General features: G+C 48.5%; 1 protein-coding gene across 1 annotated transcript in view; it reads left to right on the forward strand.

Moving 5' to 3' along the window:
- BTBD16 (BTB domain containing 16) overlaps positions 1 to 12,870 on the forward strand; it is a gene marked incomplete at both ends in the record, with an annotated part of 50,724 nt that extends 37,854 nt beyond the window's left edge. Inside the window, 6 exons of the mRNA XM_080694874.1 lie at positions 2,587 to 2,678; positions 4,831 to 4,913; positions 7,336 to 7,413; positions 9,632 to 9,730; positions 11,396 to 11,584; positions 12,802 to 12,870. Of these exons, the coding sequence (XP_080551000.1) occupies positions 2,587 to 2,678; positions 4,831 to 4,913; positions 7,336 to 7,413; positions 9,632 to 9,730; positions 11,396 to 11,584; positions 12,802 to 12,870 (610 nt within the window). The remainder of the gene's footprint in view (positions 1 to 2,586; positions 2,679 to 4,830; positions 4,914 to 7,335; positions 7,414 to 9,631; positions 9,731 to 11,395; positions 11,585 to 12,801) is intronic.
- Between the last annotated feature and the right edge of the window lie 1,054 nt (positions 12,871 to 13,924).

Below are 13,924 nucleotides of genomic sequence, written 5' to 3' on the forward strand. Positions count from 1 at the left end.
CTCGAACTGCGATCCTCCTGTCTCAGCCTCCCGAATGCTGGATTCCAAGTGTGAACCACCACAGCCGGCTTGCCCATCCTCTTTGAATTTGCATTATACTACTAATAGTTACAGAGAAGCGCTCCATTTATGTATTACCAAAATTTGTTTTTCTCTTCATCTCTTGATAGACTTGTTGTTTTAGATTGGGGTTATTATATGAGCATGTGTAGAAATTGGCAGGCTGGTTTTAAAATTACTCTGAAAGTGCATAGTAGCTAGACTCACTGCCTTAGAAGAAGAAGGAGGAGGAGGAAGATGTTGGGCACACCAGCAGACACTTATAATACCAGTACTTGAGAGGCTGAGACAGGATGATGGCAGGCTCGAGGCCAGCCTTAGCAATTTAATAAGGCCCTCAGCAACTTAGTGAAACCCTATGTCAAAATTTAAAAATAGGGCCAGGCGTGGTGGCGCACACTTGTAGTCCCAGCATTTAGGAGGCTGAGAAAGGAGGCTTATGCAGGTTCAAAGCCAGCCTCAGCTACTTAGTGAGGCCCTTTGCAACTCAGTGAGACTTTGTTTTAAAATAAAGAATAGGGCTGGATGTGGTGTCGCACACTTGTAATCCCAGCACTTGGGAGGCTGAGAAAGGAGGATCGCATAGGTTCAAAGCCAGCCTCCCTACTTAGTGAGACTCTCTGCAACTTAGTGAAACCCTGTTTCCAAATAAAATATAAAAATAGGTCTGGGAACATAGCCTGGAGGTAGAAAAGCCCCTGGGTTCCACTCCCAGTACCACACAAAAAAATAAATTAATTAAATTAAATAAAAAATAGGGCTGGTGGTGTCGCTCAGAGGTAGAATTCCCCTGGATTCCATCTCCAGTACCAAAAAAATTTTTTTTTTATTTTAAATAGAGATGTATAGCTCAGACGTAGAGCATTCCTGGGTTCAATCCCCAATACCACAAAATTAATTAGCTAATTAATTAAAGTCCAGAGAAATTACTTTATCTCAAGAATTATTATACATCTCCAGTACTGAAGATAGTATATGACCATGAAATGGGTGTAGAGCTCAAGGGAACAGAAATACACACACATACACAGTTGGTTGATTTTCGACAGAGGTGTCAAAAGCTATTCAAGGAAAGTGGAGAAATCTCTTAAGGAATGGCGCTGCAGTAGCGAGATATCCATCTGCAAAGCACGAACCTTAGCTGAGGACAAGGTGAGAAAGCCGAGAAGGAGAGCATGCCCATGATGAGCCTGCCCCTCACAGGAGCCGGGCGGCCCCAGGCACCGTCCTTCAGGAGCTCAGCGGGGAAACTGGCCTTGAAAGCAGGACCCAGAACCTACCTGGGTGTGCCAAGGAATTGAGAACCCTCTTCCCTAAACGCGGCATGCCTCAAGGGTTTCTCAGCAAACTTTAGGAAGATCCACGGGCGACATTGGTCCCCCCAAAAAAGTCTGTGCTAAACCAAGCAAGGTCTTTGCACACACAAAGCAGCATTAGGGAGACCCAGAGAGTCCTCGGCTCCACTAACCGGGGTGGGATGCTGGGCCAAGGTACATCCCGTCCAGCTGGGACAGGGAATGATTTGAACTCTTGGTTCGTGGGAAAATAATCTGACTGTGCCCTTGGCTGGGTTTATGCAGGATCCACCTCAAAAGATGACTCCACCTTTCCAAAGGGACTTGGAAAAATCATTCCCCATTGTCCCCATGTGTGAGAAATGACCATCTTAGGAAGCAAATTATTTCAAAACAAAGTGGTGACTGTGTGTACACGTGTGTGACCTCTCGTGGGGAATCCAGCCTTCTCCTACAGCCCTGGTATTTAGCATCAATACTATTGATTACAGAAGCCAGCCGCTGAAACTAGCTACCCTCACGTCCACACTTGTTTGTAATTCTAGCTTTTGAGGGGCCTCGTTTGGTCACTTCAGAGGCAGCACCTGTACAGGAGTCAGATGTCCCAGGTTCAAGTACCAGCTGAGTCTTGCTTCTTCGTCTGTAAAATGGGCTGGTGATATACATCGGTGCGTCACTGACACCGTGAAATACATTAACATGAGAATCTAATGCACCAATAAAAGTAGTTTTTAAAATGGAGCTGATAGCCAGGCGTGGTGGCGCACACTTGTAATCCCCGCTCTTGGGAGGCTGAGACAGGAGGATCGCGCAGGTTCGAAGCCAGCCTCAGCTACTTAGTGAGGCTCTCAGCAATTTAGTGAGACCCTGTTTCCAAATAAAATATAAAAATGGGGCTGATGATATTTGCCCCAGTTTGTGAGATTCGAGGGAGAAAAGGTAGACCAAAATCCCCAGTCAATGACCTGTGTTCCCATCGGTCATATAGCATGCGTTTAGTGAGCACCTACTGTGTGCATGGTTCCGTGGTAATTGCAGAGGGGACTGTAGCCCCTTGTCTCACTGTAACCTCTGGGGTTTGACTTCACAAATGTTCTCTAAGCTTCTCCCGACCCTACCCAGAGACCCAGGCTTCATCTACCGCTCCACGACAGGGCTCTCAGGAATGAACCCTAGCTCATTCCAGAAAGCTTTCTGAATGCCTTCTGTTCTTGTCTGTGCCTCTGCGAAGCTTTCCCAAGAAGTGCTGCTTTCTGGACCGGGATGTAGGGCAGACCTGGATGCCACTCTTCCTTAGCCTGCGCCTGCACAGCATCACCAGCGGTAAGTGCCGCCGCGGGACTCTGCCCGGGAGGCAGTGGGGAGCCTGCCCCAGTGCTGGCCGCTCTCAGGAAGCCCCGGCAGATGTTCCTACAGGAACCAGCTTCGATCTGGCATCCCCGCTTCCAAGCTGTGTGGCTCCGGGACAGTCCGAGGACGACTTTGTCTTGGTTTCCTTGTCTGTAAATAGGGATAACCTGAGGCTCGGAGGAGGAGGAGGAGGAGGATGGACAGAGGGGCTGATCACTGAATCCCTGGCAGCTGCCAGCACTATTTTCTTTCTTTCTTTCTTTCTTTCTTTCTTTCTTTCTTTCTTTCTTCCTTCCTTCCTTCCTTCCTTCCTTCCTTTCTTCCTTTCTTTCTTTCTTTTCGGTACTGGGGTGGAACCCGGGAGCATTCTACCTCTGAGCTACACCTCAGCCCTATTTTTTATTCTTTATTTGTTTGGGATTTTTTTTGTTTTGTTTTGTTTGTTTTTGCGGGTCTGGGAATGGAACCCAGGGGCCTTTGACCTCTGAGCTACATACCCTGCCCTATTTTTATTCTTTATTTTGAAACAGGGTCTCACTGAGTTGCAAGGGCCTCACTAAGTAGCTGAGGCTGGCCTTGAACCGCCATCCTCCTCTCTCAGCCTCCCAAATGCTGGGATGACAAGCGTGCGCCACCACGCCCAGCTATTTTCTTACTTTCTGACTGTGAGGCCTGCCTCTGCATGGGATTTGCTTCTAGGTCACTTGTTTGGCAGTATGGGAGCAAACCTTGGATCAATTGAACAAGTTGTTCCTGCAGTTTAAATCGTCAAATTCTTCTCTTGGCAAGAAAATATGTGTTTGGAGCATCCTGAATACTAATCATCAGCCAGATATTGGTCCTTTGGAAAGAGTTGGTGACTCCTTTTCTCGGACTCTGCTGCCGGTCCTGCGAAGCACAGTGCAGCCTGGCGCTAGGCCTCGCGCCGACCCGTGGGCTGCGTATACTGACACGCAGCCTCTCCTTGGGTTCCAACGTGTAATTAACTGTAACGATGAGAACCTCCATTCTGTGTTACCTCGGCTCGCGTATCCAAAATGCCAGGTCCTATTGGGATAAATGTAAAGCAAAGTACAAGATGATAAGAGGAATCTGCTAAAATGTATTGGGCTCATATTTGTGGGGTTTTTGTTTTTTGTTTTTTGTTTTGTTTTGTTTTGTTTTTTGGTGGTACTGGGGGTGGAACCCAGGGGCATTCGACCTCCGAGCCACACCCCCTGCCCAATTTTTTATTCTTTATTTTGAAACAGGGTCTCAGTGAGTTGCAGAGGGCCTCACTAAGTAGCTGAGGCTGTCCGCGAACCGCGATCCTCCAGGTCTCAGCCTCCCGAATGCTGGGATTACAAGCGTGCGCCACCACGTCCGGCTTTATTCTTTATTTTGAAACAGGGTCTCACTTAGTTGTGGAGGGCCTCACTAATTAGCTGAGGCTGGCCTCAAACCCAGATCCTCCTGTCTCAGCCTCCCAAATGCTGGGATTACAAGCGTGTGCTACCACGCCTGACTGTATAAGTTTGTTTTGTGGTACTGGAGTGGAACCCAGGGGTTTTTCTACCTCCAGGCTATAATTCCAGACCTCTTTTATACTTTTATTTGGAAATAGGGTCTCACTAAGTTGCTGAAAGCCTCACTAAGTAGCTGAGGCTGGCTTCGAACCTGTGCGATCCTCCTGTCTCAGCCTCCCAAGCACTGGGATTACAAGCATGTGCCACCACGCCCGGCTACCACAGTGATTCTGTGATGTTTTCTTCCCATTCTGCCAACCCAAACCCAAAAGAGACCTGCCCTTTCCCTACTCTTGGCTTCAGATGTCTTGCTCTTCCTTTTTTTAATTTTTTTTTTTTTTTTTTTTTGTACTGGGGATGGAACCCAGGGGCATTCTACTTCTGAGCTGTTCCCCAGCCCTATTTGTTATTCTTTATTTTGAAACAGGGTCTCACTGACTTGAAAGGGCCTCACTAAGTAGCTGAGGCTTCCACGAACCATGATCCTCCTGTATCGGCCTCCCAAGTACTGGGATTGTAAGTGTGCACCACCACGCCCGGTTCCTCTTCCCTTCTGTGAGACTTTTGAGGTTCTGTTTATAAACAAAGCTGTAAGCATGTTCCCTTGTGATTCTCCCAAGGCAAGGACCTGGAGGAGCTGAAGCACATCAACTTCTTCCCAGAGTCCTGGCTGGTCCGGGTCACCGCCAGCCATTACCACGCGGTGAGTTGGCTCAGCACGGAAATAGACCTAAATGGATGCATTCTCTGGCTGCTTTATCTGGAGATGTGTTTCTGGGCTTTTGAGGTCAGGACAGATCTGGCTCTTCCTCCAATGGAAGCAGGGAGGACTGGATTGGGGAAGGAGGGAATGAGGAGGGAAGAGGGAGAAGGCCCAGCCTAGAAATTCAAATATTTAGAGCACCTGCCATGCTGGGTGGGTGGGTGGAGGGTCTCTGGTCACCTCGCCCTCCAGCCAGGTCCCACAGATACGAATGTAACGTGTGCCTGTGATTGAAATGTTTCAAAATGCAGAGAAATTGAAAGACAGTAAATATCCTCAGTCTCGCTGCCCAAAGAAAACCATTGCTAATCTCATTGAATTTATTACCTTTCCATCCTTTAAAAATATATAATGTGCTCATTTATTTTTATTTTATTTTTGCAGAACTGGGGATGGGACCCAAGGACATTCTACCTCCAAGCTACACCCCCAGCCCTCTTTTTTATCTTTATTTTGAAACAGAGTCTCCCTGAGTTGCAAAGGGCCTCACTAAGTAGCTAAGGAGGTCTGAAAACCCAGATCCTCCTGTCTCCTATAATCCCCAGATGCTGGGATTACAAACGTGCGCCACCACGCCCGGCTCAATGTATTCATCTAAAGACATTTCTTAACATCATTTTTAATAGCTTCAAACTCTTCCATCGAGAGAATGTGCCATTTTATTTTACACTGTCACTCTTTTATTGTAGAAAATTTATAGTGTTTCAAATTATTGACTTGTGGGGGGGGATACTGGGGATTGAATACAGAGGCAGTCTATCTCTGAGTTATACCCTCAGCTCTATTTTTTTTTTTTTTTTGTGGTACTCGGGGTGGAACCCAGGGGCTTTTCCACCTCTGGGCTACACTCCCAGACCTATTTTATATTTTATTTGGAAACAGGGTCTCACTAAGTTGCTGAGAGCCTCAATAAGTAGCTGAGGCTGGCTTCGAAACTGTGCCATCCTCCTGTCTCAGCCTCCCAAGCGCTGGGATTACAAGCGTGCACCACCACGCCCGGCATTATTTTTTATTTTGAAACAAGATCTTACTAACTTTCAGAGGGCCTCACTAAGTTGCTAGGACTAGCCTCAAACTTGTGAGTCTCCTGTCTCAGCCTCCCAAGTGCTGGGATTGCAAGTGTGCACCGCCACACCCAGCTTCCAATTGTTTACTCTTATAAACGACAGTACAGGGAAGATGGTTTTATATGATGGCTCATTTTGCTATACTTTGAATTATTTCTTTATAAATATTCTCAACAATAGATAGACTGACACTAAAGGAAGCATACATTTTTGTTCTTGATACATATTAACAAATGTTGTTACCAAACTACTCTTTCCCCAGAAATAAGCGAGCACGCCTTCCTTTGTACGTCCTCAGCACTCCAGAGCATTTCAAATGGCGTTTGTTAATTGAGAAGGGACAATGGCATCACAGTTTTCAATATGCATTTCCTTTATTAATAATAAATGAGCATTTTTCCACGCAGCATGTCCCCTTTGTGAATTGTGTATGTAAACTGCCGTACTTGTGTGTTTTCGGTGTTTTGTAGAGATGAAGTGGGCCAGTGTTTGAGGTCTGAGATGCATGAGTCACAAGTTAAAATTCATCCAGCTCAACAAACGCCTATTGTAATGGGCAAACCAGTACTCCCTGCACATCAGATAATGACGCCCTGGAAGGTGCTTCTCTGAGATGACACTGAAGGGTGCTCAGGAGTCCCCCGCCTCCCTCTGTCACCTCTGACCCCACCACCTCCTTCCTTTCCCCTCTGCTGCCCTCTCAGCCCCCTGAGGTGGGCTCCCTGCCCTCTAGTCCTCCCCGTGGAGCCAGCCATGTGGGCCTTAACTTGTTCATGACGTTCTTACCCTGGTCAGTCTCTGGCCTTTTTTTTTTTTTTTTTTTGGTGGTACTGGGGTTCCTGGAAACCCTTCTACCTCCAGGTCACGCTCCCAGACACTGATTTTTTATATTTTTATTTGGAAACAGACTCTCTTAAACCAGAGAGGCTGGCTTCGAACCTGTGCAATCCTACTGTCTCCGCCTCCCAAGCGCGGGGATTACAAGCATGCGCCACCACACCCAGCCATGATCGGCCTTTGAATGTATACATTTTATTTCCCTCGTGAGACTGCTTGGGCATTTTTCTTTCTCTCCTCTCTGCCTCCTCCGAAGGTATTGAACACAGGACCTGACACGTAGTAGGTCCTCTGTAAGTGTTTGTGGACTGGATGAATAGCTGAATATAGGCCCTCAAGACAGAACTCTCTTCCCAGCATCTTGGTGGAGGTGGCTGGGAGTGGGGACCTTGGAGCCGACAGGAAGATGCTGAGAGGCCTCTGCCACTGCTGGTAAGCTGTGTGCCTTCCCCTTTCAGCTGGAGAGCGGGGGAGACATGGCTCACCTGAAGGATCTGACCACCCAGGCGGTGAGATTTGGGCTGCTCTTTAACCAGGTACCAACACTGGACCCAACAAAGGGAAGGAGTTTGCCCCATGCTTGGCTAAGGGCCTTTGTGGGGGGTGGGGAGGGCATGATCACTCTGACCTCTATCTAGTAGGAGGGTCAGGGAGCTCCTAGAAATAGGATTCACAGCCGGGCATGGTGGCGCACGCTTGTAATCCCAGCATTCGGGAGGCAGAGACCTGGAGGATCGCGGTTCGCGGACAGCCTCAGCTACTTAGTGAGGCCCTCTGCAACTCGGTGAGACCCTGTTTCAAAATAAAGAATAAAAAATAGGGCAGGGGGTGTAGCTCAGAGGTCAAATGCCCCTGGATTCCATCCCCAGACCCGCAAAAAAAAAAAAGAAAGAAAGAAAGAAAGAAAGAAAGAAAGAAAGAAAGAAAGAAACTAGGATTCACAAAGCAAGGGCCTGTGACAGGCCATTCAGTAATCTGATATGTGTGTGTCCCGATTTTCCCACTAGGGTGACCAACTGTCCTGAATTTCCCAGAATAGGAAAGTTTGCCTGGGACTCCAGGCTTTCCATTCTAAAACCAGAAAACAGCCAGACATGGTGGCACATGCTTGTAATCCCAGTACTTCAGAAGCTGACACAGGAGAATTACAGGTTCAAGGCCAGCCTCAGCATCTTAGTGAGGTCCTCTGCAACTTAGTGAAACCCTATTTCAAAAATAAAAGAATGAGCTGGGCATGGTGGTGCACAACTATAATCACTGTACTTGGGAAGCTGAGATAAGAGGATCATAGGTTTGAGGACAGCCTCAGCAAGTAGTAAGACTTCATTAGCCTAGCAAGACCCTGTTTCAAATTAAGAAATGAGGCAGGCATGGTGGTGCATGCTTGTAATCCCAGCATTTGGGATGCTGAAACAGGAGAATTGTGGTTCACTGACAGCCTCAGCTACTACTTAGTGAGGTCCTTTGCAACTCAGTGAAACCCTGTTTCAAAATAAAGAATAAAAAAAATTAGGGCTGGGGGGTGTAACTTAGGCAAAATGTCCCTGGGTTCTATCCCTGGCACCACAAAAGAAAAGAAAAGAAAACTTGGACTAAGGATGTTGTTTGAAGGAAGAATGCCTCTGGGTTCAATTTCCAGTATGACAAAAAATTTAAAAATAAAAGAATAAAATAGGCCTGGGGTTGTAGCTTGGAGGTAGAATGCCCCTGGGTTCCATCCCCAGTACCACAAATAAATACATACATGCATACATGCGGACATGCAGACATGCAGACAACCAGAAAGGCCTGGGAAACGCTGATGAATTAATCCTCTAATTCCTCCCACACACTGACCTACCAACTGGCTCGACCAGTCTCCACTCCACGTCTACACTGAAGGCTGCAAGGGTGACTCATTCTGAGTCAAGCGTGGGGGTCCGTGAGCCAGAGTGAAAGATTTTGGTCCCTTGGTCGCAAAGGGGTGTCTGGGGATGGTGCGCTGCTGTCCCAGGTTTCCCGTGATGGGCACAGACCCCAAGAAGTTCCCGCTCTCCTCTGACCTCTTTAACCCACCAAGTCCCAATTTTCAGTTCTGTCCATATTTCAATGAAACTGACACAGGTGCATTAAAATAGGTTGGAAATCAACATCTAGAGCCTATTTATTATCTTATTATGATGATAATTGTTATGTTACACATTATAGACTATGTACTATATTGAAGTTTCACAGCTGAGACGATGGGACAGAAATGGGTGAAGGCACCCTCAGAGGATGGTGGCCTCAAAAGCATTCACCCTGGGGAACGTGGACCTGCATCTCTCATCTGAGGGGACCCCTAGCTCAGCCGCCTGATGACAGAGACCCACCTGAGTGGGGAGACTAAATATAGGGGCCAGGACTTCTTGCGTGTCCTGAGCTTGGAGTGCATCCTACGTCCACCAGATAAGAGCAAGGTCGCAGGCCGCCGGGCATCTGGGAACAAACTTAACACGCACTTTCCCTCACTCAGGACCGTGCACAGTAAGCACTCTTGTCACTGCTCGGTAACAACTCCTAACAGGTGGGAGGAGGAGTAACGAATAGTGACCTGCCAGAACATGGAGACATATTTCCCTCTGGCTTTTCCTGTGCCTCCTAGGCCAAAATTGCTGCTGTATTTTCACTTTCAAGGAATCACTTTTCATGTTTCTAGAATTGGTTTTGCTATGTTCTCTTGCTTTGAAACACTGAAGATTTCTTTCCCTTTGTCATTTCTGTCTCCCAATGCAGGAGTATACCACTCATTCGAAAATGATTTCTATATATGGATTCTTCTTTGAGATAAAGGGCATGAAGCATGATGCCACCTCTTACAGTTTTTACATGCAGGTAAGAACAGAGCACAGGAAAGCTCTGTCTCTCAAGCAGGTATTTAGGGTCAGTCACTGCATATTGATTAATACTGGCTGAGTAAACATTCCTAATTCACATGGACTATTATTATATGTGCGAGTCACATATACAAGAGGTCACTTGACTTGTTACAGCCACTCGGGAGGTAGGCATCAGCAGCAGGTGAGGATGTCAACGCAGAGGGACTCCGTGTCCACATGGCCCCTGTTGGTAAAGCTGGGGTTAAACTCTAGTCTCCTAACTTTGCATTCAGGACTTAATTCACCCGTGACTTGAGTGTGATGGGTGACATCTGTGGTCATTGTTTTGCTGTGGAGGTAGCACAGTGTCCACGAGTGGGAGAGGGCGCTTTAGTGACACAGCAGGACAGTGGGCAGAATACCCAAGAACTCAGAGGAGGCAACCAGTTCCCAGGGCTCCTGCTGGACCCTTGAGGGGCAGAAGGCTGGTGAGGGGTGGGAATTGCTGCAAGACCCCTGTGGAGGTGTATGAGCTCAGCAAAGTCCTCCCCACTTCCAAGAGGAGAAAGGTTCCAAGACCTACCTTCCTGAGTGGTTGTGACCATTGGCCAGGCATGGTGGCGCACACTTGTAATCCCAGCATTCGGGAGGCTGAGACCAGAGGATCGTGGTTCACAGACAGCCTCAGCTACTTAGTGAGGCCCTCTGCAACTTAGTGAGACCCGGTTTCAAAATAAAGAATAAAAATAGGTCAGGTGGTATAGCTCGGAGGTCGAATGCCCCTGGGTTTCATCCCTAGTCCTGAAAAAAAAAAAAAATGTATTCATTGGTGTGAAGGCCGTGGGAGTGGGCCTGACACAGAAACCACTAAGTTAGCTTGTTTTTGTTTTATTTGCTTGGTGCTCGGGATAGGACCTGGGGCCTTGGGCATGCTACGCATGGCTCTACCACTGAGCTAAGCCCCAGCCCATCTGTGTTAACAACGACAGTGACAGGTGTGGTGAAGGACTGCTGTGCTCCGCTTAGGATCTGCTTAGACATCTCTAATCTTCAAGTTCCCTGAGAAACCACAGCTTATTAATCTCTTTCTAATCACTGCCGATTCCTGTGCCTGAAACATGGGGGTGCTTTAAATGACCGAGAGATGGATGGATGGATGGATGGATGGATGGACAGATGGAAGGACAAACAGATGGACAAATAGTAAAACTTGAGCCTTAGTTCCAGCTTTGCTGCCTTCTAAGGTGCCCAGGAGCAGGTCACTTCTCTTCCTGGGGACTCGGCTCATAGTCACTCAAGAAACTCACTACATGGTGGATTTTGCTGGGTGGAAAAGATTAATTAGGTAACACCGCCAATCAGCTGGCCCCTACGAACACTGTGTGGGTAAACAGTAAAAGAGCAAGAAGGAGGCGTGCTCGGTGGCCTTTCCTGGGTTGGCCAAACCCCAGTCCCTCGGCCAGTGGCTTCCATGTGTGAGGACTCGAATGCCAGCCGACCCCGCGTGGCCCCGGGGATGTGACACCACTGGGGGGTTGATGCCACTGAGGATGTGACGCCATTGGGGATGTGCCCCTTGCTGTCTGCTCACGTGACACAGCATCAGTGTGCCAGGAAGTGGGTTTGGGGGTTCTGGCCACCCCAGTCACAGGCCCACCTGGGATGGGCCATTGTCTTACAGAGGATAAGACACACAGACGTGGAAGCCCCACCCGGCGTGTGCGAGCGCAGAGCCATCAGCCTGAGAGCCGAGCGCCTGGTCAAGTACGAGATCCGGGCCCAGACCCTGGTGGGCGGCCGGTGGCAGGAGTTCAGGACAAACCAGATCACGCAGAAGTTCGGGTTCACGAAGCAGTGCTGCAGAAGCCATGTACGCGTGCGTCTTCCCCTTTTTTGTCTCACGGTCTTTTTCTTTTGTGCTCCATTCTTCCTTTGGAGATCCCTGGCTTCGGATCACTAGTGATCTGCAGGAGGAGTTTGCTCAGTTTCTTAAGAATTATCGTGACTCCCAATAATGCTAGAGCAAACCTTCCAGGACGAGAAGCTGGGGAGACTGATAACCCTAGCCCCGATCAGACCACCTGATTGTGGTGGCACCAGACCTACTTTATAACGGCAAAGGAGGCAGTCATGGTGGTGTACATCTATAATCCCAGTACCTAGGAGGCTGAGACAAGTGGATTGACGGTTTGAGGCCAGCCTCAGCAATTTAGTAAGACCCTATTTTGTGTATGGGGGGTTCTGGGGGTAGAAACCAGGGGCTTTCTACCTCCGGGCTATACTCCCAGACCTATTTTATATTTTATTTGGAATCAGGGTCTCACTAAGTTGCTGAGAGCCTCACTAAGTAGCTGAGGCTGGCTTCAAACCTGCACGATCCTCCTGTCTCAGCCTCTCAAGTGCTGGGATTACAAGTGTGGGCTACCACGCCTGGCTAGCAGGACCCTATTTTAAAATAGAAAATGAAATGGAGCTGAGGTGCACCTCAGAGGTAGAATGCCTACAACTTGATGAGGCCCTTTGTAACTCAGACCTGTTTCAAAATAAAGAATAAAAAATAGGGCTGGGGGTGTAACTCTGAGGTAGAATGCCCTGGTTCCATCCCCAATACCATAAAAAAAAGGAAAAGTAAAAAGTGCTGGGGGTATAAGTATTTTAAAAAATAGAAAAATAAAAATAAATTATGCCAGCCAGGAGTGGTGGCGCACACTTGTAATCCCCGTGCTTGGGAGGCTGAGACAGGAGGATCGTGCAGGTTTGAAGCCAGCCTCAGCTACTTAGTGAGGCTCTCAGCAACTTAGTGAGACCCTGTTTCCAAATAAAATATAAAATAGGTCTGGGGAGTATAGCACGAAGGTAGAAAATCTGGTTTCCACCCTCAGCACCACCAAAAAAATAAAAATTGAAAATAAATTATGCCTACAAATTTTAACATAGTAAAGGCCCCTCCCCAGGCGGTTGTGAAGTGGGGCCAGGGTTGTGATCCAGCAGCTTGCCCAGCAGTTAGCTTCCCCCAGTCCTTGGAGGATGGAACTTACGTCCTCATTCTTAAAGTCCCATTATGCTTTGTTTTGCTTTCTGTTTTAGGCCTTGAAAATCCAAACTGTGGGCATCCCAATCTATGCAAGTTTTGCCTTCATCTTCCCAGTGTCTTGAGAGCTTCCAGGAGAATCTATGGGATTCCCCCTACACACATGTCTGCATAAAATAAAATAAAATTACTTAAAAGGGGAGACTCAGTGCTCAGCGACTGTCCTAGTGAGCAGTGGGCTCATTAGAACATTTGTCCACATTTTTTGTCACCGGAAGATGGAAGGTACCACTGCCATGAGCCCTCTGGTCATGCTCGGCCCCGGAGCACCCAGAGTCCAGCCTCTGGGGTGCAGTGGGAGCGCCTGCCTGTCAACAGATGCCAACTGGGAGCTGCAGCACTTGCTGTAGGTGGTGGGACAACATACTGGGTGACTGTCTCCAGCGCTGGAGCAAGAGGTAAGGAAGGAGGCCTCAGACCACCCTGCCTTGGCACATGGGACTGTGCGCTTTGGGAGAGCGAGATTGGAGGGCCTTTCTCCCCACTTTCTGTGTTGGTTTTCTATCACAGTATAACAGAGCACCACAAATATCTCGACCCAAAACCACACCCAGTTCTCGTGCGACGCTCAGGGGCCCACGGGACCGCGGGTGACTGGCAGGCAGGCTGTGTTCCCATCTGCAAACATGGCTGCCCGGGCTCATTCAGATCAGTGAGAGATCAATCTCCTTGCAGCTATCTGACTGAAGGCTCCGGCAGCTTCAGCCTGTTGGGATGAGGTCAGCCAGGTCCTAGTGGGCCTGCAGTTCCCTGGCATGTGGCCTTTTTATGGAAATTTCAAGGCATGGCTGTTGGCTAGGGAATCTCTCACTGTGGAGATTCTCCACTCAAACCGTCTCATCCTCTGTACCGTCATTGTGGGAGCACATCCCACCAGGAGAGAGGAGCACGCTAAGGGTAGGTCCGGCACAGCGCGTTGGCTGTTGCCTTTGGGTCAGTGGACAGTGGTGGGAGTTGAGTATGTGGTGTGGACAGAGGTGGTAGTTTAGTCTGATGATCACCGTCCAGCTGGACCCTGCCTGGGAGCCTCCTGCCCCGCAGAGGAACCCGGGTTCTGAGCAGCAAAGCATGGGAGGGATCTGGACAGGGGCTGGCAGGCAGATGGACAGGGAGCCTGGT

Source organism: Muscardinus avellanarius (assembly GCF_963383645.1).
Source record: "Muscardinus avellanarius genome assembly, chromosome: 4".
In the NCBI taxonomy this organism is placed as follows: Eukaryota; Metazoa; Chordata; class Mammalia; order Rodentia; family Gliridae; genus Muscardinus; species Muscardinus avellanarius.